At 48.9% G+C, this 24,993-nt stretch overlaps 1 protein-coding gene across 8 annotated transcripts in view; it reads left to right on the forward strand.

Annotated features, from left to right (window-relative positions):
• SCML4 (Scm polycomb group protein like 4) overlaps nucleotides 1-24,276 on the forward strand; it is a 115,032-nt gene extending 90,756 nt beyond the window's left edge. For 5 of the 8 annotated variants that reach the window (XM_077902879.1, XM_077902878.1, XM_077902872.1 and 2 more), the window contains 4 exons: nucleotides 75-365; nucleotides 10,065-10,210; nucleotides 12,695-15,425; nucleotides 16,963-24,276. In XM_077902879.1, the coding sequence (XP_077759005.1) occupies nucleotides 75-365; nucleotides 10,065-10,210; nucleotides 12,695-12,820 (563 nt within the window). In that variant the 3' untranslated portion in view covers nucleotides 12,821-15,425; nucleotides 16,963-24,276. Of the gene's footprint in view, nucleotides 1-74; nucleotides 366-10,064; nucleotides 10,211-12,694; nucleotides 15,427-16,409; nucleotides 16,489-16,962 lie in introns of those variants that run through there. The other 3 variants (XM_077902874.1, XM_077902876.1, XM_077902875.1) reach the window with 3 other exon arrangements.
• Nucleotides 24,277-24,993: the final 717 nt, after the last annotated feature.

Genomic DNA, 24,993 nt, shown 5'->3' on the forward strand with positions numbered 1-24,993 from the left:
ATTTGCCAAAACTGTCAAGCAGCCTGTTGACTTGCTTTCTGATCTCTGCTTCTCTGTCCTGCCTTCTCACTTAGCAAAAACAGTCACCACTGAGGACTGCCTGGCGAACCCTGTAGGCATGAACCGCTACAGTGTGGACCCATCCGCCTCTGCCTTTAGCCACAGGGGCTCCTTGCCCACCTCCTCCTCGCTGTACTGCAAGAGGCAGAACTCTGGAGATGGCCATCTTGGGGGAGGCCTGGTCACCACTGCCGGTGGTCCCCGCTCCAGCCCAATGTCCTCTGGAGGCCTCTTGGCACCTGGGCTGAGGCCCCCAGGCTCCAGCCCCAAGAGAAACGGGACCTCTCTTGAAGGAAACAGATGTGGTAATGTAATGCATGCTCTGACTTCCCCACGATTGAACCTCCTCGGCCCTTGCCCTGGGATCACTGCATGTAGGGGGACAGGGGCGGGGGGCAGTGGAGGGGGAAACCGTGCTGTCTGAACATGAGAACACTGGGAAATCAGAAGCCCTTTCATGGATGTCTGTTGTTTTTAAAGGCAGCTAATTTCAACCTTTGAACACAGTAAAGAAAATGGTAAATTAGAGTAGGCTAGGCTGTAGGCATAAGTAGACTCCAAAACGTACAGTGGCTCAAATGCACCAGAAATTTATTTTTTTGTTCAAGAGTCCAAGGTGGGTGCTCTCAGTTGGCAGATGCATCCCAAATTGTGAGCTCAGCTTTGTCCATTGAGTGGCTCTGCTATTCCCTGTGGCCTCCATGCCCCCCAACACTTAGCGGGTAGAAAAAAGAAAGAGTAAGCAGGGAAGGCACACGCTCTTCCCTAGAGCCTGGAAATGATGCCCACGACTTCCACTCACATTTCATTGGCAAGAAGTGGCCATCTTGCCACACCTCACTCTAAGAGAATCTGGAAGATGTAGATCAAATTCTGTGCCAGGAGAAAGAAGAACCAGATACCAGTTAAAGCATCTTCTCTTCCATAGTGGGTGACATTTGCAGGATACAAATACCGGAGTTAAACATTTCCATAGTGCTGGTTGTAATACCACCTCTGGCTCACCCATTAAAGGTACCTTGTCGGGACGCAATGCATGGAAGTGCTCTCATTCCAGGGATAGCTTGGCATCCGTTGTGAATTATGAGTTTTTAAAAAATTATTTTCAAGTTTCAGTATTGCATGAATGAACAAAGGCGGTAGAACATAGTGGATAATCACATGGACGGTGGAGCCAGATGCACGGGACTGGAATCCTGGACCCACCACTTCCTGACTGTATGACCTTTTGGAAGTCTGGACTACTCTGTGCCTCAGTTTCCTCACCTGTAAAATTGGAATGATAATAATAGCATCTATCTCATAGGTTTGTTGGAAGGAGTAAATAAGCTTATATATCTATTTAGTGCAAGACCTAAGAAGACCTAGGACATGGTAAGAGCTCACTAAACATTATTAGTCACGGATCATGTGAGCACACCTCTCAACAGATCACAGCCCAGTAGCTCTGTGCCTGAAAACTGCTGAAGAGAGGAGGCCCCAGGCCGAGGAGTCAGGGAATCTTCGTCTTGCCCCTCTGGAGCCTCTGAGTGGGTTGGCTGTCTTCTCTGGCAAGGCACATTTTTGTTCTGAGCCTTGGATCTCTCTCCCAGTAGGCCTGAGAAGCCACAGTGATGAGCTATTTTGTTTGATCCAACATCGTCCATATGCTCCCCTCAAAGACCTCCCCGGTCCCACACATGCCTCTCCTGGTTGAGGATAGAAAGGTGGGCAGGAAGCCCTGGAGGGGAAGGCAGTTCTGAGGAGCAGAGCACAGGATCCCTCAGCCACAGGGGCTCTTGCCCAGTGTAGTGGCACCCCACAGACTACTTCCCAACATGGTCACATAGAGCCATTGGCCAGGAAGAAGATTTGAGTGGACAAAACACATTTTCCAAAGAAGAGAGACGCTGTTCCACCTGATTTTTAAGAACAAGAAAAGAGAACAAGATGTGGCATAAATCAACATCTTAAAGTAAATGAGGGGGCCCCAGTTATTTCCTAGGCTTATCCCCCAAGTTTGTGTAACGTCTGGTAGAGTCTGGTCAGTAAGCGTTCGTGTGTCTCTGTGCTCCTATCATGATGCCAGTGCCCTCGTGTTGTCCCTGCTTGTCAAAACCCTCAGTTTGGTGTCCCTCTGGCCTTCATATGTCTCTTCCTCTCAACCCCTTCTCCTCAACCCAGTTCCCATTTTCTTGGAACAATTGAATTGACTGATTGAATTGACTCATAATCCCATGAGTGGTAACACTTTTTAAAGAGATATTTACTGTCTCTTCCATTCAAGTTGGTGGGGTATCTGGCCCTAGGTCTTAACTATAGGATTCAAGCAGTAAGAAGAAGGCGTGATTTGGATGAAGAGAACTTCTATCCTTAGCTGAAGAATTGTATGCTCCATCCCAGTCTATCTGGTGGCCCTAGATGAGGGGAATCTGGGACCCCTCAAAGGGATCTCAAGGTAGCTTCCCTTCCCCAGCCCCTTGTTGTCTCTTCCAAGAGGAGCCCTGGGAGGTCCTCTCATCCCAGCCTTAATAACCTTCTTATCTTTCATTTTCATCTCCAACCCAACCCTTTGTTCTCCGGAATGACACCCTGATTAGCTGTCTGAGGAGTTTGCCTGAGGGGAGGCCCAGACCCTCCCTGGGAACCAGCTCTGAAAGAGCTCTCTCTATTAGAGTTCTGGTTGCTCCCAGGAGAGCCCCACTCACTCAGGACTTCTTCCTCTTGGGATCTTGGGTAAAATCAGAGAGCTGGAGCCCACCAGTGCCTGCTAACTTCCACTCCAAGCAAATTGCCAACTATCTCCTGAAGACTGACCGTCTCTTAAACAACTTAGAAATATTAGTGAGAACTTTGATACCCAGCAAATCAGAGTAAATTATGAACAATTAGCAAGACCCCTCTGGGCTGTAGGATGTTTAAAAAATCACACAGCCACCCAGCTTCCTCAGAGTAAAGCTGCTGCAGGATGTAGCAGCTGAAGGCCATTGTTAAGCCTCTATGTTACACTGAAGAAAAAGAAAATTATTCACCCTTTGTAGGTACATTACCTCTCAAATGCTCCAACAGTTCCTTTAACCAGTACACTAGATGGAACCACTGATACCAGAAAGCCACCCAATTATCATTCTAGCATCAAGGTGGAAGGAGGTGGTAGGAGAATATGAGGACCGAGGGCAGTGCTGACCTCTCTGAAAGAGGTCTCCACTCTGCTTACATCTCGTTGGCCAGAAGTCGTCACATGGCCACCAGCTGCAAGAGAACCTGCAAATACGGTTTCATTCTAAGCAGCCACGATCCCAGCTGGAAATCAGGGATTCCGTTACAAAGGAAGAAGTGGAAAAAAGATATTGGGGAGGCAACAACAGTCCCAACCACACCTTCAGATTAGAAATGTTCATTCCCTCAATTTCCTTCTGTAGCACTTTGTTCCCTCATCTCTAGCATTTCCTCTTTCCTGTCCCATGGTAGGACGCAGCCCCTCAGCTTTGTGAGGTCCCTTGCTCATCCCTGAATCCTCCACAGCCCCAGAAAAGGGGCCTGCTTATTTGAGGCCTATACTAAATAGCTACTTATTGAGCACCTACGATGAGCCAGACACTTGCCATACATCATTTATGACTTTTATCAGTTAATTTTATAACTTACTATTACAGTACATATAATTATTATAGTGGGTATTATCGTATACAGCGCACAGGTAAAGAAAGCGAAGATCCAGATAAGGTCATTCACATGTTGAGCCAAGATTTGACTTTAACTGGCTCCAAAGCCTTCGTCTTTCAAAATTACCCCAAGGATTTCCAAGCTATGGTCAGTGGGCTGCAGGGGGTCTCACTGAGGTTCTGGGGGCTAAGGAAGAGGGGATGGGAACAGATAGGACTCCAACACCCCACCGTCTTTAACCAGGGCCTCTTCACATTTGCAGAGTGGGGTTTTGCATATGCTTTGCTCGAACCAAGTTTGCACAGCTAAACACATTTGGAACCCATGGAGATAAGCCATGCTCAACTGAGTGGCAGTATATTAAAGTAGGAGAGAAAACCATTGGCTTCCTTGCCCATTTGTCACCTGGCTGACAGTGTGGACGCTTACTGTGGGTTATTAAGTTTTCCCTCACCCAAGGAACTGTTCTGTCTTGCTCTGGAATTCCATCCCAAGTGAAAGTAGTTGATGTAAAGAAACTGTACTTCTTTAAGAGGGTTTGACTTTGACCCAAGTCATAAACCCTAGAAGGGACCTAAAAATGGATTTTCTCCTGTGGTGCTAATCAAAATAGTTTAAAACCATGGAAGCCAGAAAACTGCATGAGCTGCAGGCAGGAGAGTGGGTATAGATGACACGACAAACTTCTCAGCCTTCTGAGGAGTGCTTACCCTGGCCTCCTGCTGTCTCGACGTATCGTACCTATGACCTCTGCCAGTGGACTCTGAGGGGATGTCGTCACAGGACACATTTCCCTCATTTGTGCTGATACTTGGATAAAAATTTGAGAGCTCTTCCCCGTCTCTCATCCAAGATGTTATAGCACCAAGAGCTATAAAGTTTTCAAATAACAAAAGCTTCCTAACTTTTGCATGCTGTAGGATTCCCAACCACAATTAGGTCCAAGTTTCAGAATCAAGAAATGAAGTAAATATGACATTGGTAGGACCCCCCAAATGCTTCCCACGGATTAGAGTTGGCTTCATCAGGTGAGGTGTTGGGTGGATAGACAGAGAGAACACTCAGTCAGAAAAAAGAAAGGAGAATGGGGCCCCTGCTCAATGCGCAGGGGCTGAAGTGAGCAAAGGCAGGGCAAGAGCTTATTCATTCCAGGGCAAGAAGAGAGTTTGTACAGAAATGCTGAGGGAAAGCACGCTGGGAGACTTGGGGTCCAGGTCAGGCAAATTGGGCTTTAGTCTGTGGGAACCAGACATTTCTGAAGAGGGAGGTAAGTTGATGGCCATGGACTTTAGGAAGACAAATCTATTGGCCATTGGAGAATGACATATAATAGCGATTAGAAGAATAGCAACTACCTTTTGATGAATTCTTACTGTTTAATGCCTCACATTATCCCATTTAATCCTCATAACGTGGCAGGTGTTTGATAGGTGAGGCAATGGAGACTCAAGGAGGCTTTGCTCAGTTTCAGCCAGCAGATACTATGCCGGGGCTTCTCTCAGGTCCAGGGATGTTGCTGTGAGCAAGACACACGTGGGCCCTGCTCTCGGACCATGTGCAATGGCAGGATCGCACCAACTTAATGACAGCTGAGACTATCGCTCCAAAGGAGAAGTATGGATGCTATGAGAGAATCAGCTAGGGAGGGTCACTGAGCCTACTCCAGGGAGGTGAGAAAGGCTTCCCTGAGGAGTGACGGCAGAGCCGCTGGACCAGGGAAGCCGGTGTTGACTGGGCAGGGGCAGTGGGGAGAAGGAGTGGCTGGAAGCTTCTCAGCAGAGGTCAAATTGCTTGTCCAGTGTCTATGGTGGTAGAGAAGGATCCAGCCCAATTTGGCCTCATTTCAGACCTGTGGACTCTCCTTGCCTCTAGGGGCATCCTCTCTCTCTTATCTGCTGCTCTTGAAGGAAAAAAAGAAAAATCTGAGGGGCTCCTGAGTGGCTCAGTTGATTAAGCATCGGATTCTTGGTTTCGGCTCAGGTCCTGATCTCCGGGTCAGGGTCAGGAGATAGAGCCCCATGTCTGCTTCTCCTCTGCCCCTCCCCTAGCTCACATGCTCTCTTTCTCTCTAAAATAAATAAATCTTTAGGGGGAAAAAGAAAAACCTGATTAAAATTTGAGGATTGGTCAGACTCTCTCCCATCTCCTATCTTTCTCACCTCACGGAGTCTTGAAAATTCTTATGATAGAAATAATGAAAAACAACATTGTTTTAAACTACTATGTTGCCCAGCTAGCCTGGGCCCCTCTCACACTCTGCATGGCCTCGTTTCTAGGAAGGACGCATTCTACAGGGACCAGGTGGCTAGGAGTTGCTGAGAACGGATCTACCCTTTTCTTGCCTTCACCCCCATCCCTCCCAACCAGATCCAGCTGCTAGAGGGGTTGAGAGGGCCAAGGGGTCCTTTTGGAGACTGATGTGCTTCAAGATGCTTGTCATCAGGCTCCAACCCAAAGCCACACACTCACTTGAGTCCTACAATACTTTTGAGAAACAAGATGAAGGAACCGAAGCCCACTGAGAATGATCAGGGCCAGGAAGGGGTTGTTGGCACCTGGTTAAGTGTGTTCTGCACATGGACACAACCATGAGGCTTTCTGATGCATGAGAAGGTGACTCCCTCAGTGTCATGCAGGACAGCCTGTGGCATAAAGGGCCCAAAACAACGGCAGAGAGGGAAGGAGCCTTAGACATTCTTCCCACCTCCCTCATTTCACACCCAGAAGCACAAAGGTTCTTACACAGCTGGTGGGTGGTGGGGATTTTTTGACCCCCAGCCCATTGCTCATTCCATTTTCCCACATGATGCTACGGTTAGCTAAAAAGCTTTCTTTGAATTATGGATGAGCAAAAGGACATGATGTGTGTGGTTGCGGGCATGTGTGAGACACAGGGACTCACGCACAGCAGTGCAAGTACCTGGGCCGCGGCAACGCCTGGGGTTGCACTGAACACTGACTCATGGGCACTCCGTTCCTGGCGCGTGTGAGATCGACTTTAGAAACAACCACCCCATCTTCCACTACACATCCACTCACAACCGGGTTTCACTCTTCACGGCAGCTCAAGTAAAGGGACACGCCGTGCACAAAGTTCCCTGAGCTGGAGAACGCCGCTGCCTCCCCATAAAGGCGTTCGGTGAGCGCTTCGCACGCCCTGGTGCTCCACGAGCAGGATTCTTTTCACATCCATCATGCCTTATTGCTGTCCAATCACCCCTGCCTGGCCTGGCGGTGTCAGGCCCGACCCATCCGTCTTCCTGACACCTTCCCCGCCACCGGAGGGGGTGCTGGCATATTTATTATCTTTGAGAGCACACGCCACTGCAGAGGCTTTACAAACCTGCCACTGGAAAGTTCCATTTCTCTTCCTTCTACAGTGACATTATGTGCTTTGGATGTTGAGCAACTCCCAAGGTGTGCCAGGCTTCCCGCTGCTCTCTGCCCTGCACGACTCAGAGGGCCCCGAGACAGGCTCCACGCCGGCCGGGCTGCTGCCTTGCATCCAGCAAGGGCCAGTGATGCCCATAGCGGGCCCCGGGCTCCAGGAGCAGAGCCGCCTCCAACGGCGCTGCCTCCCTTCACGGCCATCACCTGGACTGCAAAGACAAGCCGTCCTCACTGAGGGCAAGCCCGCCCCTCCTTCTCAGCCCCCACTCTGGCCCCCTAGCAAAGTAGCACCCTGACCTTGCACAAGGGGCCTGGGCTCCCCGGGACGATGCAGAATCGGTCTGGTACTCTTCCTTCCTGTACGATACAGGAACCTCCCTCTGACCTCTGCTCTGATCCCTCTAGAATCATTCTCGGCACCCAAGACCTCTGTCATCAGAGCCTTTATTGTCACCCCGATTAGGGCCAGAGCTCCCATGGGGTGAGATCCAAGGCGAATAGGACCTCCGTCCCCATGTTGAGTGCAGATGCCTTTAAATGCGGTGAAATCTCTCTAATTAGCATGCATCAGCATCCAGGGGGCATTAACAGGTGCCCGGCCAAATGCCCCATGCCAACCCACCTTCGGGGACCCTTCCAGGCCCAGCAAGGAAGAGGCGGGGGGAAACCTCCAAATAGATGCAATTCTCAGCCAAACCGTGGTGAGTTTAGGGCAGATTTGGAAACACGATGCTGTACTGCTCAGCACTGAAGGAGAAGCGTGCCCTTCTCAGGCTCATTAAGAAGAGGAGCAAGTAGGAGACATCAGGGAATCACTGCAGTTTGAGGCTGGAGGAGGCAAAGGGAAACTGAAGCTTCTGGCCATAGGATGATTCTGTAGGGAAACTGCTTCGTTGTTCGAGCCTCTGCTTTCTTCTGGTCCAAAGACAGAATGAAGGATTATCTGCTCAAGGTTTTTGTAGGAGTTATGTACAGTGTTTCTACAAAATATATTGATTCATTTTACACTTCTCGAGCCCATATTTACAAACACATCTACTTAGAACTGTGGAGGAGTCAGTGATTATAAACCCAGTAACAAGAGGATCCTGTTTTTCACCAAACACTTTGCCCAGGACCTGGTACAGAAGAGACCCTCTGTGGATGTTTATGGAATGAATGGGGTAGGGGTGGGGGGATGAGAATGATCATCCTCAAGAAATGTAAACCGAACTGGAGGTTACAGGCATGCCTATTTGCAGTATAAGGCCATCGTGGACAGCATCTTGGCACAAAGCTGTTGGGGTTAAAAGCAGAGGAAAGTGATATCCAGGTGGCAGGACACAGACATGCTGCCTCTAAAGGAGCCCGCCTGGGCTTTGATGGCTGGTGGAACATCTGTGGAAAAGCGGCAGGGTAAATGCTTTTAGAGAAAAGCCAAAAGCATCGGCTAGAGATGGAGAAGGGAAGCTGGGGAGACACTTGGTCCGTGTGCCTGGGTGGGGACAGGGAGGGTGCAGGAGGGCAGTGGAGGCAGGCAGGGAGCCTCCTTCCCTCTCTGGAGCATCTGATGCATGGTTGCTCCAGGGCTAGGCCTGATCCCATTTCAGTCCTGACACTTGCCCTTCCTGGAGGACAGCGTTGCATTTTACAGCTAATGAGCTGAGTCGTGGTTAAATTGCTAACAATGAGGGCGGCGGGATTGTTCCTAGGTCTCTCTTGGCACCAAAACTCTTCCCCTTGTCCCAGAAGGAGAGATATGATTTAGATCAAAAAGAATCCTTGACCTTGACCTAGAGAGGGGACTCCGGAATCCATGCCGAGGCAAGGCACGGACAGAGCTGGGTCTAGGGAACGCACTGAGCCAGTAGACAGTTTTTCTGTAGAAGGAAGAGATCCCAGGGCAAGGATGTCCATAGAAAACCATTGCAGGGGATAGGGTAAGAGGTTCCCAGATAGGGGAAGCCGGGTGGAAGGGAGGGATCAGAGGCATCCTTCTAAGAGCTTTAGAATAATTCAATGTGGGGAGCAGATAGGGGTGGGAGAGATAGAGTGGAAATAGAGATGTCACTGTGGTTTCAGAAACCTGAGGGGTAGGAGGAGATGCTGAGCCTGGGGGAAAAGGATGAGGTAGTTTGGGACATACAAAAAAAAAGTCAATGCCTAAAAAGTGCTGGACATCTGATTCCTTATTTTCCTCCTCCTTCACTTGCCCTGCACCTTTTAATCTGCCATGTGGGAGACCTACATGTGCAACAGTGCACCTCACGCAGCCACCGTTCGTCAAGGCCAGCTCCGCACCAGGCACAGGACTAGGCCCTTCGCTGTCAAGGACGTCCCAGCCTAGTGGGGTAGATTGGAGCAAAGGCGCGGGAGAGCAGGGGGCCGTGAAGGTGCTCGGTGCCTGCCTGCAGCAGTCACACGCGCAGAGCAGAGGACGGCCCCTCACGGACAGGGACCCAGCACAGGGACCAGAATGCACCTCAATCCTGCCATGGCTGTATTGTCTCAGTGTCACCAGGGGAGGCCGAGAGGATCTGCATTCATTTTGGCCTCCCAGCACTTTAGGGGCCCGGTGGACATCGATCCTGGCAAGCTTTCTCTGGTCACCAAGTACCCGCTTCCAGGAGGCCCGGGGCTCACTGAGGTAGAGCTGGGCAGGAAGGGTTTGCAGATCTCCAACGTGGACCCGGAGGATCCCAGCCTGTGGAAGGAGATCCATTTTCTAACACTTCCCTCCCTGGGAGAACAGAGGACTTAGGCCTGGACGGGAGGCCCTGCCTCCAGAAGGGGCCTAGCTGTGCGCTCCAGGCTCCTGGCCAGAGCAGCCGCTCCCAGCCTTTCTGTGTCACGGGGTGTCAGGGGCCTGTCACAGGAGGGGCTCAGGCCACTGCCCTGGCCTGGGGCCGGGGGTGGGGGGCAGGCAGCACCAGGTAGGCCGCAAGGCCTCGTCCTGTGTCTCACGTCCTCCTCTGTGCCTACCTATCCAGCCTCGAACCCTTCCCCGGCCGGGCAGGACGCCCGGCGGCCGAGGAGCAGGAACCCTTCCACCTGGACCGTGGAGGATGTGGTCCGGTTCGTGAAAGACGCTGACCCGCAGGCCCTGGGCCCTCACGTGGAGCTCTTCAGAAAGCACGTAGGCGCGGGGTGGGGGCCGGGCCTGGGGGGCGGGAGGGCCGGGGCTGCAGGAGGGGGGTGGGAGCAGGGTCCTGGGGGCGCCCCTCGCCAAGGCCAGCCACTTGGTTTGGCTTTTAGGAAGGGAGCTTTGTCCCATCTATTCCTCCGTTTTGGCCTTTACCAGCAGTGCGTGTAGGCACGTAGTCTTAAAACTATTTCGGAGATTCTGAAATAAAGACGGTCAATGAAAACAAAACAAAACAAACAGGTAATAATTAAGACCTCACCTGCCAGGATTACTCTGCCCATCTGCTGCTATGGCTGCTCTAACCAGTTCCCACCAACATCTAGCTTAGACCAACACAGCTTTATTATCTTCCAGTTCAGGGGGGTCACGGGTCTGACGGGGATCTCCGTGGGGCTGAGATCAAGGCCTCTGCAGGGCTGACAATTCCTTTCTAGAAACTCCAGGGAGAATTCGTTTCCTTGCCTTTTCCAACATCTGGATCCACCCTCATTTCTTGGCCCTTGTGCCTTGGCCTTGGGCCTCTGGTCCAGCAGCAGCAGGCGAGGCCTTCCCAGGCTGCCAACTCCGATTCTCTCTTCTGATTTCTTCTTCCACTTTTCAGGATCCCCGTGGTTACACGGTCTCTCCCACCCAGTAACCCAGGATACTTCCCTGATTTTAAAGCCAGCTCAGGGCAGCTGGGGTGGCTCAGCGGTTTAGCACTGCCTCCAGCCCAGGGTCTGTTCCTAGAGACCCAGGACCGAGTCCCACGTCAGGCTCCCTGCATGGACCTGCTTCTCCCTCTGCCTGTCTCTCTCTCTCTCTCTCTCTCTCTCTGTCTCTCATGTATAAATAAATAAAAATTTTTTAAAAAAATAAATAAAGCTAGCTCATTAGCAACCATAATTCCCTTTTGCCAGGGAAGCTAACATACTCACAGTTTCGGGGAGTAGGACATAGACACGTTGCAGGGAAGGATGGGAGCATTATTCTGGCCTAGCACAGTTACCACGATATTTTTCCGTCTGTCCTGTCTTTATTTGGTGCTTCTGTCATAGAAACCATATTCTCAGATCTGGGGAGACTCCTCCTCTAACCCGACACTCACATTTCATTAGGGATATATCTGACATCGCTGGACAGTGGGGCCTTGCAAGCAAGGAGCACAGAGTGGGTTCTGTTGAGACAGATCTGGCCCTCTTCCAGAGTGGTAGGGGACGGTGGGAGACCAGGAGGGGTGGGGTAAAGAGAGAAGATGAGGCCCGCAAATGAGATTTGTCCACTCTGCTATTTTGCCAACGACGCAGAGAGTGAGTGATACGGAGTAGGTGCTTCCGGCTGGCTGGCTAGACGCATGAGAGGGGCTGATGGCCCTCGCACAGTTGTAGTAGTCCTGTAACTGCCTCTTCCCGCTACCTGAGAACCCAAACTATCTACCTTTTGTCTCTTGTGACCTGAAAATAACAGTATAGGTGATCGAGGAAACCCAGCCTTACTAGGTTCATGAATTCAACGAGCATTCTGGAGACTTACCATGTTCAGACAAATGGGAACGACCTCGACCACGACCTCGAGGGGTTGGCATCCCCTTAGTAGTTCTTTGTGCTAAACCCTGGGATGAAGCAGGTGCATGAGTTAGTTGTATGCCACCTGGTATTATTAAACCCCTGAACTCCCCCGTCATTGTGTAATTAGCAATTCGGTAATCAGCTCAAGGTCGGTGGGCTTACCAAGAAAAGAAACAAGAGACTAGGGTGATGGATGGAATACCAGGGCCTCACACCAGCACCTGAAGTGGAAGAGTAACAGCTACTTTTGGGGTCTGACGGATGACACTTGGTCTAGTCCGTTCAGGCTACTGTAACAAAGTACCATAGACTGGCTGGCTCCTGAGCAAGAGCAATGTACTTCTCAGCTCCAGAGGCTGGAAGTCCAAGATCAGGGTGAGAGCCCTTTTCTGGGTTGCAGACCACCATCTTGCTGTATTAGGATACTAATCCTATTCCTGAGGGCTCCACCTTCATGACCTCATTACCTCCCAAAGTCCCCGTCTCCAAATACCATCACTCGGGGGTTGGGGCAGAGGGGGGTGGTTAGGATTTCAACATTTGAATTTGGGTGGAGGACACAAACATTCAGTCCATTGCAGATGTTTTGCTCCTTTAGCCCTAGAGGAGATGAGGAGAGAAGGATCACATGGGGGACATTGGGAGCATAACTGGGTTTAGGTTTGGTTCCTTCAATCGAGGGAGCAGGAATATGAAATATCCAGTGTGTCATATGACCTCAGGGAGATTATGGGAAGAGGGGCACATGGTATTGGCCTGCTTTAATTTATTTTCTTAAAGAAGATACAGCCCTGGGACTAAGAGAATGTGTGCCCGAGTGAATCCATATTCCATCACCTCATCCCCCAACCACGAGTTAACCATAGCCACTGTTGGATTAATCTGACCATCTTCTGGATTTTCTTTTTTTCTGATCCTGTTCCACCAGGAGATCGATGGCAATGCTCTCTTGTTGCTGAAGAGTGATATGATCATGAAGTACTTGGGTCTGAAACTGGGACCCGCACTGAAACTCTGTTACCATATTGATAAACTGAAGCAAGCCAAATTCTGAAGGTTTTTAAAAGGACAGAAGCAAAGTCCAGACAACCGGTCTCAAGATCATCTGCCTTACCAACATCCAAGCCACCTCCACAAGATGGATTTTCACCTGAAAAATCACAGCCACAAAGACTTGGTCTTTTTATTAAACGTGTGCATCTCTGCCTTTTTAAAAATTCAACGTGGCCCTTCTGAAAGGCTCCTCTGTGTTAATGATTTGCCAAAAAAAAATAATAATAATAATGGAAAGCCTATTATTTGAGCATTTCTGATAGGTTGGTTGCTCTTAGAATGGGTCCTATTTTTATGATGAGAGGTCAGGAAACCCAATGCCACCGCCCAAGGAGAACCCTGGAGGGTTCCAACGATGTGAGAAGAAAGATCTTTGTCTCTACAGGGACACTACCACAGCACCACCTGTCTTTAACTCAGCCCCGGGGACCTATCCCTGTGAGCCTTGCTTAATTCAGCTCTGGAAGCTGTCTTCTGAGGAAACATGCCTCACCTTGCACTATCTGGAAAACTTGAATTTTTTTGCTCTCTGAAAGAGAAAGGGGAAAAAAAAAATCTTTTCTATTCCTTGTTATTTGAAGTACTGTGTTGTCTCGCTAGAGGGCAGACTGCAAATGAAGTTTCAGGACCCTCCCTGCAGCAGTAGCTGCTGCTTTGGCTCTCGGTGGCCGGGTTAGGGTCTCGGTGAGTAAGATCTAACCTACGCAGACGGGGAGTTTCTTCCACAGTCAGTACCACAGATTGCAACTTGGGAAGAAACACTCTTCTAGAACGTTCTAGCTCATAGCCAGTCCTTATCGACTGACCTGAGATGCACAAGCAGCAAAGGCAAGAATTTGGAAGTCTGTTCTTCCTGAAGGGAGTTCCTTCCCTTTCAGAGTCCTAACTGGGGTGTGGATGTGTTGGCACGCTAAAGAGTCCTGGTGACATTTAGCCACGGGTGTTTCTTTAAAAAAAAAAAAAAAAAAAAGAGGAAGAAGAAGAAGGAAAAAATGTTTGAGATAAGCTTCGAAATGAGAGAGTGATTTCTAGTGACATTGCTGGATTATGTAGTTGTATCGCTGGCTATTTTTTCTAGCTCTCAACAAATACACAGATATGCTATCAGTGCGTTTAATTCCATTTACAAATAGGTTTTCCTTGTTCACCGTGAATAATAGGAAAAAAATTGATTTTTTTTACCCCTTCACAGTTGTGTTTAAGGAAGGACGATGAATCCCCGAGTTACTAGGCAGAGGGCATCCTCATCTCTCATTCCTCTTTTTTTTTTTCTCATTCCTCTTTTTATCCTTCTCCTTTCTCTCTTTCCGTCTTTTATTCATCTTCCCTTGCTGAAGAGGAAACATATCTTCAAAACGAATTCACCTTTGACGCGGGCATATCCTCTTCCTTAAAAACATTTGCAGTGCTGGAGGGGAGGGGATGAAAACTAGGCCTTGCAATCTCTGGGAGGGTGACAATCAAAGAAAATGCAGGGCCTCCCTTGGCCCAAATGCAGATGAGAAGCACACCTTCCTCTATGGAGCAGGGTGGGCTTTCACCCCCCTCACCCCTCAACCAGGTGCCGGACAGGAGCTGTACAGCCTTGAGGGCAGCCAGGAGAGATTTGCATAGGGATCTTCTAGAAGTCAGTTAGAACTTAGAGGAAGATCAGAAGAAAGAGTCCATGCCATGCCGTCAGACCCGCTCTGATGAGCATTATTTGAGAAAGCGCATCATAGCAAAATAACTTTTTTGGACACACAAACGGTGGCTGGACCTAAAGCATGACAGAGACAGGAAGGAGGACAATGTCCTAAATGTGCTCACTACTAGAGCTTGAGTCATCAGGCTGTGCAAGAGCTTGGTGTCTGTTGCTTTCAACACCTGACAAAACTACCCTGAATCAGGCCCCAGACAGAGTCCTCCAAGATTTTTTTTTAATTTTTATTTATGATAGTCACACAGAGAGAGAGAGAGAGAGAGAGAGAGGCAGAGACACAGGCAGAGGGAGAAGCAGGCTCCATGCATCGGGAGCCCGACGTGGGACTCGATCCCGGGTCTCCAGGATCGCGCCCTGGGCCAAAGGCAGGCACCAAACCGCTGCGCCACCCAGGGATCCCCTCCAAGATTTTAAAGTGATAAAATATTTGTTCATTGTAAGTGCTCATGGCTGGTCCGGAGTTAGATAAGTTCCCTCAAAAGGCCGTGGCTAGGTTACGTGTTCAGCACCGCCAGTGTGAAAATGGTGAGATCCAGAAAGCGCCCCCGACAACCCATCCTCACTGTCTCCACCTGTGGCGTTTTTGCTCAGGCCTCTGAAGCTCCTGCCTCTTCCATCAACATATACCTCTTGGAGAGACCTTCGAAGCTTCCTACCCACCCTCACGAGTGCCTCCCTCACTACAAAGCATGAACGTTGGTGCCCCCGCCCACGAATGAAAATCACCCCCAAACAAGGTCAAGGAGATACTTGGAGTAGTGTTTGGGGGAGAGAGATTTTCTCATCTCAAGTCTGGGAGAAAACTGGATCCATGTTCACGTGTAACTGCTGTCACCGAGGTGCGATCTCATTTTGCATGAAACTTGAAGCAGGAGGACAGATTGCTGGAGCCATGATATTTAAGGTTTGACTTTTTAAAAATCTCATTACTCTTAAAATGAACGCTGCCATATCAGAAAATAACCCAGGGAGGAAATGCCTCCTTGCCTGTTTTTTGCACTGAAATGCAATTAGCCAACCAAATTATTGTAGCAATACTGCAATTATAATTAATTTTCACCCCTTTCAAAAATCTTGTCAAACCAGGCAGCTAAATAGCTTAGCAAATGTAAAACATGCCAGGCCATTTCCTCTAAATGGACCTTAAAGAGTCAGGCCATGTGTGTCACTTTCGTCCAAATGTGAGCTGATTTGGGGAGCCTCACACTTGTGCAGATAGGGTACTTGTCATTCCGTGGCGGTAGCTTTGCTTCAGGTTGTGGTGAATAATGATATAGTTTTGCATAATTCCAAATTAGAGTGTGTGTGTGTGTGTGTGTTCATGTCCAGACATTTCCAATCACCCGTGTCTGTTAAACACTGGGAAGGAAAAAAAAAATTGTAGAGGCAATTCTATTGCCTGAATCGTTTTAAATATTTCATAAGTACATGAATCCGTTTGTGAAGGCTTCGGGTAAAAGAGGGTGTGTGTGTGTGTGTGTGTGTGTGTGTGTGTGTGTCCAACAGTGGTTGGAAGAGCTGGAAGAGCCTAAGGAAGAGGCTGAGAGCCTATCAGCTCTTCCATCTGGTGTAGACGCCTCCCCAGCACCCGCTTTGGGCTCTTAGGACGAGGAAGCCCCCCTCTACTGTGAGCAGGGGGTGCCCTAGAGGCAGCCGGGGATGGTTCTGGGGGTTCTGGGCCCGCCTCCTTCTGGCGCTGACCTGCCCCCACCCAGCCCATCCCGGGCTCTCTGTGCCGAGGTGGCACACCTAGCCTGGGAGCCCCCCGGGGCAGGGACCCGACGTCTGGAGCGCCTTGTCTAGCGCCCACCAGAGCGTCCACCAGGCCCCCATCATTTCCCTTCAGCCGGGCTGCCAAGCTTTCTTTTTTTCTTTTTCCTTTCTCCAGGAAAAAGGAACGAAGAGCTCCTCAGGAGAACCAAATAGGCTATTTAAGTCGATGTATTGGGAAGGAGTCCTGAGCTGAGGTTGGTTTGCTGGAGAAGGAACCCAGGGAGAGGGAAGGCGCAACTATAAACTTCTTAGGAAAACCATAAAAGAGCACCTCGCCTAACAGCCCCAAGCCTGGAAATGGCAATAACCTATTTTTTGTATTTCTGGGCTGTGTGGAACAGTTTTTTTTTTTTTTCGATTAAAATCATTTTTTTTAAATTGTTTCTTGAGATTGTCTTAGGAGAATTTCGTCACATCTCTGAAGATAATTGGAGATGCCCAGGGGTGACCAGGGACTTGAGTTTAGTCATTGTCAGAAGGTCTCAGCAGGTGGGAAGATCCCGCTTTATTTCTAACTGGCCAGGTTTTCCCAGTTTTCCCACCTGTGAGCAGGTGAGGGCCCGCGGAGAAGGTTCTCCGACGGGGCACTTCCTCAGCGCTTCCCTAGCGGGGTACCAGGACGGAGAGGTGGGCCTCACCCTTTTTTTTTTTTTTTTTTTAAACCTCAGACATGGGATTGTGAGGGAGTAGATGAGATGACCTCTGCAGAGCTGCCGTGTTTTGTTGAGGAGAGCGGCGGAAACCTGACGGCGGCTTATTTTCTGTCATGAACACACTCCAAGCACTGCGTGTCCTAGGCCCGGTGGCATGAGAAGGCCACTTGAGAGCCCCCAGAGGTGAATCCAGCCGCTGGTCAGACGTCCAGAGATGCCGTCATTCCTGTTTCCGTCTGGTGATGTCACCTCAGGGGCGACGCCCGCTGCCCTCACACACCCCAGGCCTTCCAGCGCCTTCCAAAGCCACCGCGCGCCGGCCGAGCTGTCGAGGGAAGAGCACTGGGAGCCTCGGCCTCCAGGGAGGCCTCGCCCCCCGTGGCTCCCCCAATGGAAGACGATTCCTTCATGGACAATTGGAAGCTGGATTTTGGGGAATCTAACATTCACTCGAAAGAGAATCTCTCTTACTTATGGCCACCAGTCAAATATTACGGAAACATGTCTGCTAACAATTTGCTTTGTGTAATTTGTCCTAATGCTAATAAGCAACAGCTGGGATTCTTCCTGTGGTGAATTCCTGCGTGGTTACGGCGCTGCTCTCACACGCGGACTTCACCAGAGCGCCGGGCTTCCGAGGAACGTGCACGCGGGCTCTCCCGGGCTCCAGGGAACTCCCCCAACTCAGAAGCAGCTCTGGGCACAAGCACATGTTTAGAGGAACGTTTGCTCTCAGGGCCCCAGACCTGTACTTTCAAGACCCTGCGTGCAGGGCCTGGACCGGGCTGGGAGGCGGGGGTGCGGGGCGGCCTCAGCTTCCGCTCAGTCCTGGGTTTAGGTTCCTCCAGAGGAAAAGACAGAAAGGAGCGCGTAAGAGTGACGCCTTCTCTTGGGAGGATTTCGTCACATCTCTGAAGGTAACTGGAGATGCCCAGGGGGGACCGAGGACTTGAGTTTAGTGGGCAGGACGTGCACCGAGGCGGTGGTAAGAGCATGCGGAGACCCAGCCAAAGGCCTGCGAAGGGCGGGCGCAGCAGCCTGGCAAGTGACGACCTCGGACAGTGTGGGGACAGCCACACCCTCCATCCAAAGGGTCTAAGCGGACCACGGAGACTTGCTCTGCGCTGCCGGCCCAGCAGGCTCCGCCACACCACCTGGGCCGTCGGGGGGCCCATGCACTGAGGCTGCTTCACAAGGCCAGGCAGGCCGCTTGCGTCAGGTGCCTCTCTGGAGCACACCCGGAGCCCCGCTTTTCCTAAGAGCTCCCTGTGAAAGAGCCGACTAACGGGGTGCCACTGCACTGTCACCTGGGTGACCCCACGTGCCTCCCATCGCCCGGGAGCCCCCTCAGATCTCAGGAGGGCCCTGCCTCCCCATCCAGCGTGGGATCGCCTTCCCCACAGCCCCAAGAGCTGGCCTGACGGCTTCCCATTCGAGGGGACTCCACTCCCGGAGGAAGTGGCTTATGTCCCTGTTGGACAGTTTTCGTGGCGAGAAAGGTGCTTCTCAGGGAGACACAGATGTCTGTGAACAGACGCAGGCGTCAGAGATGAAGCCAACTCCGCAACCTTTCTCTTTTGAGCAGAGCTTGTCCACGCGGTACCCACACCTACAATACACACCGACGCTGCGGGTACACCCCAGCTCCGCCACACTAGTGGAGAGGAGCAGACACTTGATATAAATGTGGACCTTAGCTAGGTCATGGCCATCAGATTCATCAGCCCTGCATTTCTTGTGGCCACACACACACCCACACACACACACACAGGTGCCCTGAGAGATCTTCAGTGCAGCTGTAAATCCGGCTGTGGTCACATACGCATGTGAGCTACGCAGGCTTGTGTGAAGGAGTCTATAAGGCCGTGGGCTTCATTAACTGTGAAAAAAAATACTATGAGACGTGGAGGGCCTATCTCTTAATTGTACTCATGAGTGATATAATGAACTAAGGAAGCTTTAGTTGAGATAAAAAACAAGTTATAATTGATGATAGAAAAGTGAACATGGTCTGTTGTGAAAGTATGAAAGACACGGTTATGACCCCAAGCCCAAATTGCATTACACGCTTGTGTGTGCATGCACGAGTGAGCGTGTGGCTGTGAGTTCACGCAACAAGAAGTAGGAATTGAGGGATGTTTGCGAAGGGGCTGCAAAGGGAGATATTGCTTCCTAGGGCATTTTGTCTTCAACAGAAGAACTATCTGGCAATTTTTAGAAATCAGACCCCAAACTAAACATGACATGTGGTTTAGGTAGCTCACTTAGATAGAATTCTGGGTTATGGGACAGATTCCCTATGAAAATATTTAAATCTTGGTGCTTGGAAAAAGTAGATACCAGCTAGCCCCTTGCATAGCCCTTGCCATATAAACGGCACCTTGTTAATGAACTGAATGAACGCGTGCTTGGGCAGGTTTCATATTTTTGTCGAAAAGCCACTCGTTTCTCTTTGAACTCCATGATCTTTATGGAAAGGAGAATTGCCAAAGCAGAGCATGAGGCCTTTCATTTCCCGGCTCTCCCAACCTCCACAGTCACCCACTTGCATCTCACTTGTCTCTCTTTGTCTTAAGGTCTCACATTCCAACTGGCCTGTGGTCTACTGTGAGCATTAGAGAGCAGTATGTACGGCTTTACTCTTAAAACATCTTTTCGTTCCCCTTCTCAATCCACATGCTCCCTCACAAACGAGTAGGGTTCCCACCTGCAGGTAAAGTGCACAGGGAGGTAACCATCTCTCGGGGAGGGCCAGGGTGCTCTTTCCATGACCTCCCACCACCCCCGCACTCCCAGTCCTTGGTAGACAGCAGGTCTACCAAACCGGGCCTCCCGCACAAGCCACTCTGTCGTGCGTGCAGATGGCAGCAGGCCTGTTTGAGAAGACACAGCCTGTAGGAGATGGCTAGAAGCGAAATTTCCCCCGTCCTCTTCTGTTCTTTACCCATTTCCGTCCTTGAGAGCGGATTCAGAAATATCTGGGACTTCTCTCTCTCTCTCTCTCTCTCTCTCTCTCTTTTTTCAAAATCGTTACATAGAAACATTGAGAATAGAATCATGGGACTGATTATTTCATAACCACACCAAAACGTGGAGTGTTCCACCTTCAAAGAAATCTCTTTTTAAAAGCCTGGGCATGTGTTCCAAGGATGTTGTCACTGCTCAGATACATCTCTTCTGGGGTCATCTTTAGAAGCCAGAACACATTCCTTCCAAAGTGTGGCTGGAAGCGTACTGTCGTCCCTTGGGAGTGGATGGCTTTTCTTTATGGAGCACGCCAAAGCCCCTGGGGTGGTGTCAGGTGAGCAACACAGGTAATCAATCCACTTGAGATTTTAAAGGGTATATCTCATTAGTTTGTCTTCTCCTTGTGTGTTCCCTCAGTTGGTCAAAAACTTCAAGCGATAACATCCACAATTCATTTCTTAAATATATTAGGCGGGCGTCAGTATAAGGAGCTGCAATGCGTAGACTACTTTGAAGGGCCACTTCATCTGGATAAATGTATAACATCCACAGGGTTCATTTTAAAGTAGTCTTGCTGTATCTTTAGGATAAGCTCAGGATATCGTGAGCATATGCAAATACACGGACTCCGCTCTTACACCTAGAGCCCCCAAGTCCCAGGGGAATGGGGAGGAAGAAGCAATGGGGACACCTGGACTGCCCATCTCCAGGGTGGAACCTTCTCCACATCTTCTCTCATGGGTCCCACATGAGTCTGTGAGGGCAGATTATGGGGGCGGTGCAAAGGGGCCAAACTCTCCAACCTCCTACCCTCATCTCCTCAGCTGGAAAAGGAGGGGGCACCCGGGTGACCTTTAAAGCACAAACAGTCATCACTCTCACCAAAGCCCAGTGGGGCTGCTGGCTCCTCACGCTTGTGTTTTATGGCTTGTAGCTTCCGCGTGTCCCCCTGTCTGACCTCATCTGGATATGTTCTTATCCTCTTCTCTCATGGGCCCATAACTCTTCCTCCAAGCCACATAAGTGTGATATTTGCCATCCTTTCTCATTACTTTCTCCGTTTCAGTCTTCCTTTCTCTTCATTCTTTCTTTTTCTCTTTTTTCCTTCCTTTCTCTTTCTTTCTTTCTTCCCTCCTTTCTTTCCTTCTTTCTTCCTTTCCATTCTTTCTCCCCGCCCCCCCCCTTTCTGTTTTTCTCCATTCCACGAGCTCAAATGCTTTTTGGGAAGGAGAGCGGGGTGGAGAGAGAAACAAAGAACAAACGGCGGCCTCCTCCCCCGCTGGCCCAGCAGTCCTGCCCCTCGCCTGCCTTCCACTGCCCTCTCACTGCCTGCTCACAGCACTCCTCGGCTCTGGCATGCTTCCGGCCCCATCTCCACTTGCTCTTTCTGTTTCTCAAGGTCTAGCCCTCTTATCTATCTTTCAGTTTAGGATCAAGAATCCTGTCCCTTTTATTTTTATTTCTTTTTTGAGTCCCTATCCCTTTTAAATGCTTCATTCTGTGACTCACCCTGATGTCTCAGTAATATAACTCATCAACCTTCCTCAAGTGCAGGCGCAGATGCCCAACCCTCTAGGGATTCCTCCTCATTCGGTCCTGAAGGTCAAGAGCCAAGTGACCTGGAGACAATCTGACATACCTCTTGAGAAGCATGAGTTGTTTCTCCCGGCTGCGCTGCCTCCTGTGATCTGCATGGGGTCACTCTGACATCCAGTAGCAATTCCAGATCGTTCCACAGTTCTTAATGGAACATGTGGCTTTGTCCAGACCCACTTAACACTGACTACACCCCCTGTGACCAAAGCCAGGCCAGCGCCTCAGTTTAAAAGAGGAGAGCCAGCCCCGATCGAAGATGAGGCACAGTGACCTCTATCAGAATTTCTGGGGTACGGTTTTGTTCTTAGACAGTTACAGATCTGCTGAGAAGTGTGCAATATTAAGTCTGGGTAGGGAAAGACGATGACATATTTCTCAAAGGAAAATGTGGTTTAGAGGAGAGAGAAAGGCAGCAAAATTCTGGAAAGGGGATGCCCTGTTCCTGGCCTTTATTCAGCAAATCACATGCCCTCGAGGTCTTTCTAGAAGTCAAACTTGTTTCCACCACAGGACCTGAAAGTGTTTCTGCCAAAGTGTGAGAATTTGGAGGACTTTAATTTGTTTTATTATCCAACATATTCGAAACCACAATATTTAATTTGCTGTCATCTTCCGGCTAGATCTTTGATCACTTGAGGATTAAAAAATAATTAGCTCCTCTCATCTCATCCTCCAGAAATGTTGAAAGATCATTTGTTTTATGTAGCAAATATTTCCATTTTATAGACATCAGTTGATTACAGTGTTTCTCTCCTGCCTATGCCTATACGTAATTTTATTAATATAAAGATTTTCTCCTTTAAATACATTTCCTGATAAACTGGCTTTTTATTCCATACACACACAGTAAAAATGGATGAATCAAAATCATTTCATGATAATTGTCTTCTGTTGCCATTTTCTCTTCACACTAACGGCGAAAACTTTTTGTTAATTAAGTGCCATTGTAATATCACAAAGCATCACTGGGCCAGAAGGTTTGTGTTTTCCTAGCTAGGCCAGGCTGTAATTATCTGACGAGGCTCTTGCTAAAGAACAAGGGCATCTGAGCAAGTGGAAATCCATGTTCTCCAAGCTCGTGAGATTGAACGATGATGATTGAAATGTTAGGCCTTTTGTTTTCGAAGTTGAGGGGTTTATCGTCAGATTCTTTCTTTCAACTCAGGCTCAGTTAATCTCATGTTTCCACCTCTTTATTTTACTTCTCTACCCACAATGCCCACACGGGAGACTTTCTGATCTCTCTCCACCTGGGAGAAGGGCAGCCAAACCCTTTTCCTGGCAAAGCTTCTGTCCTTAACCATGCACTGCATGAAAGAGCCAGAAACCAAGGGCACAAACAGGTCATCCCCGCATCTCCCTAAGAGAAAAATAAGGTTGATTGCATTGCCTTTTCTCTACCTAGATGGCCTTCCTCCCTTCTAATTAAAGATTTTAAAAGGGTGTGTGTATGCATATTCATGTGTGTACTTATGATTGGGTTTGGGAATTTGAGATAAAGGTCATCCAGTGAAAGTTTATGCATCATTGGCTCGTGCCGAGGCATGTGTGCAAGGAGGGCCTGGTATATGTATTGCAGGTACTCGAAATACTTGAAAATTCATTGTGCTTTCACTTTTTGTGGACATAATGGAATTCTGGAACATTACTTCAATTCCATGCTTTATTTAGAAGTGCTTGGAGAGTGTGGAGCTTTGAGCTTAAGAAATGGTGTAGTTTTAGGGCCTAGGTTTTTTTTGTTTTTTTTTTTTTCCGTTAATTTCAATGGATCTAATTTTGCAGACCAGGAATCAATGAATAGAACTCATAATGGGGAACAGCATTTAAGTCGGAGAGAAAGAGCAGTAAACTCTGTCACATGGGGGAAAGAGCCTCTCCTTAATTTTTGCTCTCTGTAAGCATGATGAAATCAGTGTTTCCTAATATCGGGACAATCCTCTCACTTCGCAATGTTCCTATGTAATTGTGTCACATAATGGTAAATTGTAATAGGCAATTTGGTTCTGTAATTCGGTTTGCAAAGCATGCAAACATAAGATAACTAGGTTAAATGCAAATAAACATTACACTAAGGTACAAAAAACAGGGGGGGAGAAAAGATGCTGTGTCCGTAACTTAGAAAGAACATGAATTTTATTCCTCATGTGCCTCAAAATGTAGTTTATTAGAGTTATTTATCCTCTGGTTTAATTGTATCACATGCTGTTCATACAGATAATTATCTGTGTATAAACATATATGTATTCTTACTGCATATATTTACAGGTTTCTCATTTGTAATAAGCAGGCTCCAAGCAAGCATGTTCTTTAGGAGTGGGTGGATGTGCTCTTTTTTTTTTTTTTTTTTTTACAATGTACAGTGTTTTAACAAATAGATGATTATATATAAGCATCGTATCAAAACGTGCTTTTAAAAATTTTCAAAGCCTTTTTGTTATTGTATGTAAATTTCTTCTGTTGGGTCCATTCTTTCATTATTTAGAGATCTATTTTAATATATTCCTTTAAATAGTGACCAGTAGGTACCCTATAGTCAGATATGTAGTTTCATTCAATAAACACTACTGGCCTTAATGATTTTAACATTTTGGACTGCTTTTCCTTTCATTTTTGAAGCAGCATTTTTTTTTCAAATACAGTGTATTGTGGGCCTGGGGAGTGATTCAATAAAATTTCTAAATCTTAAGATTCCAAGACAATGCAGTATTTTCTGTTCATGCTGTAAAAGGTATTTCTGTATTTTAATAAAGAATGGAATTTACATGAGACTCTGTATCTTTTCTCTGATCAACTTCCCTATGTTCATTATTATTTCATTAGATCTAATTCCCATGGGTGGTATAGGCAAGGAAAAGCCTTTCAGAGGGGGTCTTTTGACAGCCAAGGCCGAAAAGTCCCCATTCACAGTGCTGCAGGCAGCACTTCCATTGCTGGCACAGAGCTGGCTGGGAGGACCTGTTCCAGGAGCCCAGGGTTCTCTAGTGACTATAGTTCCTGACCTTCCTATTCTGGTGAGTACAAGGGGGTAGCCCAAGGCAGGGAAGGAATGTGAGAGCTGCTCAGAGCCCCGGGTACGGGGTATCTGCCCAGGGTCCTCTTGGACCAGTCTCTCCTCTAGGATTTCCTTCCTGGTTAGTAATCAGGCCCAAGGGGAGGGCCACCTCCTGTGGTGCTCAGGGGGATTGAAATAAATTGCAGTGCTTGGAAAAGCCTTCCAAACAGTGTCAGTTGAATTTGGAAACCTCTTCTAGCTGTTTACTCCGGCGGGTTGGTTGTGACTCTGGCTGTTCAGGGGTCATGATTGCTCCTGGGATTTGAGCCCACCCTCACCCTGACATGCCAATTGCGTCTCAGAGGCCACCATCCTGTCCCTGGTGCTTTCTTTGCAAGGATCCTCCCCAAAGGCAGCACGGTTCTCGGTGAAACAATTCAGGAACAGGGAGCGGTCCTCCCATACCAGTGCTCTCTGTGGCTGGCTAAGGC

The sequence above is a fragment of the Canis aureus genome, chromosome 7, assembly GCF_053574225.1.
Source record: "Canis aureus isolate CA01 chromosome 7, VMU_Caureus_v.1.0, whole genome shotgun sequence".
In the NCBI taxonomy this organism is placed as follows: domain Eukaryota; kingdom Metazoa; phylum Chordata; class Mammalia; order Carnivora; family Canidae; genus Canis; species Canis aureus.